The sequence below is a fragment of the Nanorana parkeri genome, unplaced genomic scaffold (genome assembly GCF_000935625.1).
Source record: "Nanorana parkeri isolate BGI_ZX_2015 unplaced genomic scaffold, ASM93562v1 scaffold359, whole genome shotgun sequence".
Lineage (NCBI taxonomy): Eukaryota > Metazoa > Chordata > Amphibia > Anura > Dicroglossidae > Nanorana > Nanorana parkeri.
In genome coordinates, this window is record NW_017306627.1 from 583,111 (window position 1) to 588,934 (window position 5,824).

The following is a 5,824-nucleotide window of genomic DNA, read 5'->3' on the forward strand; positions in this document are numbered from 1 at the left end:
ACCCCCCCCCCCCCCATGTCACTGCCTACTTGACATGGACACTTCCTGTTGGCTGTCCAGCGATCGGGTCCTCTCAGGATCCAGAAGAGGAGTTATGTCAGTGTGAGAGGACTGTCAGGGACTGGCTGATTAGGGGCCATCTGCATTGTTGGGTTAGTGTCCCCTGCACCCGGAAACCTGGATGGCAAACATAGGTGAGTTTAATTTGCTTCACAAGGTAAGAAAATTTAAAAGGATTTGTTGAGCAGGTGAGTATGCGAGTATGTGAATTGAGGGCATGCACAAAAGGTAAGCTGGGTTAAAAATAATCCTGAAGGGGAAAGTGAAGTTCCAGTTTAAATGTACATATATAAGTTCCTTAACAATGTGCCCTAAACATATAACAGCCTTGGTCATTTGTCCTGTGCTGTATGTAATGTACCGATTAAAAGTGAACTACTATGGCAAGCACACATCCTTGGAAAACAACATAAAGAGGTGAGGCTAGTATTTTTCTTAACAAAACTTTGTATGCTGTGGACATTGTTGGAAACTGAAACAATGTAGAAAATATAGTTTTGATGTACTAGACAAGAAAATAGCAACTATAGTGCCCAGTCACTGGGTTGTGGTTAAAGTAATGGCTGTTGCTAATGGAAAGATTCTGAAGATGTGCAACTGTTGGATATTGACATAGTTTTGTTGCTTATGAATCAGGCATGTTATTAGTGTTTTGTAAAACTATATGCAGATGTGGATAACAATATAAAAGGGATTTTCAAGATGAAAAACCTTCAGCTGATTATGACCCCTTCTCAAAAGTATTGCCTACCATTTAAAAAAAATGTGCATTCAATTACAGTTGTATCTGCACTTACAGTTTTGCCTTATCCCCCCTGCAAACACAAATGCCTGCTGAGCTCTGTGAAGTGCATTCCAAACAGCTTCCCATGGTGGTGGGGCAACAATGCTGCACTGCTCCTCAATTCAGAGCAGAGTTGCCACTCTCATGTAGAAGAGTGGGAGCATGTGAGACACAAATGAAAGAGGGGAGCATGTAAGACACAAATGAAAGAGGATTTGTCTATCGGGCAGGGTGAAGGAAGTTTTTTGTTTACCTGAGGCTTGTGCATCACTTAGTAACTGAATTTGGTACTTGTTTAGACGATTATAGAGGAGCTTTTAGTTGAAATCCCCATATGCTACCTCCTGCATGTATACAGCAGGGATGTCCTGATTTTACACTCAAATTGAATGGTTCCCATAAAGCAACATTTCATTTGACTGGTTGAGCTGCAGTTTTAGAATCACTAGTGCCAGAGTTTACTGGAAAATTATTTAGGACCCTTTCACACCTATGTGTTGCTGCCTTTAATTTTGGAAAGTCCCATCAACATACATGAACAGTAACTAAAAACACATATGCAGTGTAGTGCACCAAAGCTCACAGCTGTGAATGTGCGTTGTGGTGAGCTGCATTGCAAGAATTTGTGCAGGTGTGTTTTTTCATGTGCTCAGGAGTGCTGACAGCTCATTCAAAAGAAGTCGGCTGCTGAAAAGTGTATATCAAGGCAACATAATTATAAAAACAATATGTAACACATCACTGCAATACATGCACATTTGCCTCGTTTTATCCCTTTAAGGTACAGCAGGTACAGAAAATTACCGGCTTCCAATCCCCGTTGTGGGCTGAAAACACATAGCATATTTGTGGACTAAGTGGTATCAGCCCTGCTCACTGTCTTTTGCTAAACTACTCAACCAGTCCCACTCTCAGATCTCCTCAATATAAAGGCTAATTATTCTGTAGTCCAAGAAAGGAACGAAGAGGGCTCTATGAGATAATAAAGGAAGTTTGGAGAGAACAGAGGACAGTTCTGAATCATGAGGCTTAGTGAACAAGCCTTGGCAGAGAAGGTGCACTGCTATTTTTCAAGAGGAATTCAAACTAAAAGGTAGATTTTCCCGAGTACTGCTTAGCCGCAATTTGCATTTTGAGACATCAGATAGCAGATCATTTTTTTTGTTGGAGTCCGCATTAAAGAGGATGACTTTGGGAGACTGCCTAAATTCATGCTAACAATACTTTGTGGTTAAGAGACAGCATAACACTATCAGTAACAGAATTCTGTAGTTTGGATGAATGTAAACAGTCATGTATTATTAGTACTGTTATTTCATATTGATTTGCACATTTGCAACCTGAGACTCTGTATTTTATCAGGCCAGTTGTCTCTTTTAAAGCTTTAATCCAGGCTGTTATATATGTACTGTTGTACCTGGTTTGTATTTCTGTCCATCTAGTTTTGAAATTCACACAGCTCTGTCATAAAGTACAGCACTGTCTGGCAGGGCAGGAGACCGAATTTGTCCTTTCTGTAGTTAAGGTACACTTAAAGCTGAACTCCTGGTATAACTTATTATGTATGCTTATGTTGTCCAGCTTGGCCCAATGTATGTACGTATATGTTCTACCTGAGTAGCCCACATGGATCTTGTATTGCACTGTAGTAGCCGTAGCCACTACAGTGCTGACAGCGATCTCCCGATTCCTGTAATGGCACTGTGCTGAACAGCTTCCCCTCTGCTTTGAAAACACAGGGGGTCATTTGCTCGGGACAGCAACACCTAGTATTTGTATCAATGAATACAGGGGAGGTGATATCATGATCTGCCTTTTGTCCAATCGGAGGGCGCCTTGTATTCATTGATAAAAGTATTAGGCATTTTCTGAATGGCTGCCGTGGTGACGGAGTGACCCCCTTCGTTTTACAAACGGGGAAGCGACCCAGTACAGCTCAGTACCAGTACTCAGAAGATTGCTGTCAGCACTATACATACTTATATTGGGCTGAACTCCATACTTGGAGTTCAGCTTTAACGTTTTTGTCCCTTCCCAGCCTGTGTCTGGACAGTGAAAGAAGTAGCACACTGATGAACTTAACTCTCTACCAGTCTGCACTCTATCCGGTTGCTCCTTGTTCGCACATAAGCACTGCAGCACAACGGTTTGGCTCCTTGTGCTGCTTTTCCCTTTCCCAGTGAAAGAGTTGTACTGCAAAGAGGATTGCAAGAGGCTGATGCAAGCACTGTACCTGAACTTGACCTGGCATTTAAAAAACAAAACAAAACATTTAATGATGTATCTATGAATACAGAGCTGCATTATTTGTGTATAAATCTGCCTAGTGTTCAGCTTTTAACCACTTCAGGACTGCCATACGTGTATAAATGAAGTGGTTATACCAAGATCACGGCTGCCTTGTCGTTTTTTGCAGCCGGGGCCTCGCTGCCACATACAAGTGTTCGGGCACTGCCTTATCACCTGTATGCAGCTAGAGAGTTTGTGAACCCCCGTTCTGCCACAACTGTCAGCTATCCTGGGCTCTGCTATCCCCTGGCGTGGGCCTGGCACAGCGGGTCTCTGCTCCTCGATCAGAGGGAGATTGGCACACCTCCAGCAGCTGATCTCTCCTCTGATCACTAAAACTGCAAGTGACATGTATTTCGTACATGTAGCAAACCACCGCGCGAACGTTGGAGTGAGAGCAAGAAGTCTAGGGCCATCAATCACTGTTTAACACTAAACTGATGAATGGTGAAAAGCTTTTAGGCCCCATTCACACTTGGCGAATTGCATTTTGCGCGATATCGCGCGATTTGTCACGCGATATCGCGCAAATGCTTGCATTAAAAAGCATTGGATCGCGGCAAAATCCGCTCCAAAAAGGGTCCTGCTGTAGCGAAGCACGACCCACGACAGCAGGACCCTTTGCCCCATTGCCATGCATTGGAGAGCGATATCGCGCGGTAAATAGCCGCGATATCGCGGGAATTACCGCGCGATAAATCGCTCAGTGTGAACGGGGCCTTAAAGTGTTGCCTATGGGAAATTTTAGGTATTGTAGTTTTTGCCATTTTAACACTTCACATATTTGGTATCTATTTGGAGGGAGAGCAATAATTCTAGGGCCATCAATCACTGTTAACACTAAAATAATGAGCAGTTAAGGCTTTTAAACATCGTCTATGGGCAATTTTGGGTATTGCAGTTTTTTGCCATTTCAAGGAAAGCATGCAATTTTAACGCTTGACATGTCTGGTATCTTTTTACCCGACGCAACCCCATCTTTTATATTTTGCCACAAAATTGGGTATTCTAATCTGTTTGTTTGCACTCAAATTCATTTTAAGTGTATTTTATCCTAAATATATTGGTTTGATAATAATATACAATATATAAATATCATTGTTTGGGGGTTTTAGGCTATTTTCTAGCCTTCAGAATTTATTTTGTGTGCTAAAATTAAGAAATTGCTTTGCTTTTATCTTTAATGGAAAATAATTAGTTTTTCAATATTTCTTTATTTTCAGAAAGTTGCAGGACTGAAAGGCACAAAAGAAAACACCAGTAGTCCTTCTGTGTCTGCACCGACCTCACAAGCAACTAAAAGAAAAGGGCCAGTTGCAGGGGGTGAGGATGTAAAGAGAGTAAGAGGTAAGGTTTGGAACTCATAAAAGACACTATACCATACACCTTCCCATCAGGCTAGAGGCAGTCAGATTATACCTTCTATAGTCTATGGGCTGCTGGATACTCTGATTTGATTATATAACAGATTATGAACGATCCTTTATATAGTTTAGTAGTAGGTTATATGCATGTTTTAATCTAGTTTGGATTTATGTAACAGTGACATGTTTTACTGTTTTGTGTGTTCATATGGTAAGGATTACTCAGTATGTTTTGTTTCCTATTTTTGTTTACTGTTTAATGCTCCTGTTTACACAATGGTTTTATTTTTGTACCTTTTACTGCATTTGTTTTTTTATCATACTAAGGGGGACATTTATAACTGAGAGCGGATATCGCTCTGCTATATACCGCAGTGTAACTCAACACTACAGCCTGTATTTTATGACCCATTTATAAAATGCAGACCAAAACTTGTAACCTGGGGTGTTCTATGCAGTTCTTTTCCTTTAGGTATATGAAAGAACTCCTGGATTGGATTTTAATGCTAATCTTCCATTCAGAAGAATAGCAGTCCGACGGCTTTGTAATCCCAAAGCAGGCAGGGTCCAAAGCACATTCGTAAATCGCATTGCTGTGTTTTATAAATAACGTAGTCATTGTTGGTTGTTTTTTTTCCGGGGTTTTTATTTTTTAAGCAATGGTATTACCATAAGCAGGGCTTGAAAAATTTGATGGTGTCTCACCAGTCAGTCAAAAATTTCACCAGTCAGCATGACCGGACTATAGCCTTGCAATTTATGTTAAAATGTTTTGGGGACAGATAGAGCTTTCTTTTGGAGGTATATAATCACCACTGGGGGGGTGTTATTTTTTTTTTTTTTACTATATAATGATGCGTATGACACGCGTTTCGGGCCGCGCCTTTTTACCCCGATTTGCGATCCACGAAAGACGCATCAAACGCGTGTTTACGAGGGCTATCCGGCTGTATCCTGATGGATACGCGCGGAAATACGCCCCAAAGCTCCTGTACTTCTTTGGGTGTAAGGAAATAATGGAATTTCACTTTCTGGGCGTTTTACAGCGCTTCGATCAGCGCTGTAAAACGCCCAGGTGTGAACCCGGCCTTAATCGCATATCTGTGTGTGTATGTGGGGGCGGGGACAAAAATACATTAAATTTTTTTTTTCTTTTTAACATTTTTTTATGCTTTATATTTTTTTATGCTTCTTTAATTTTTGTATTACTTTTTTTATGGGATAGCCAATTTACATGACAGGTCCTCTTTATGGAGACATCAGGGGTCTCGAAGACCCCTAATGTCACCTAGGGACCCCCAGAGAAGCTGATGAAGCAGAGATCTGC

The 5,824-nt window shown here is 41.2% G+C and overlaps 1 protein-coding gene across 1 annotated transcript in view; it reads left to right on the forward strand.

The window, feature by feature from the left end:
- The window catches only part of ZNF830 (zinc finger protein 830), a 32,303-nt gene that overhangs the window by 2,264 nt on the left and 24,215 nt on the right, over nt 1-5,824 (forward strand). The window contains exons 2-3 of the mRNA XM_018558800.1: nt 378-477; nt 4,357-4,480. Of these exons, the coding sequence (XP_018414302.1) occupies nt 378-477; nt 4,357-4,480 (224 nt within the window). The remainder of the gene's footprint in view (nt 1-377; nt 478-4,356; nt 4,481-5,824) is intronic.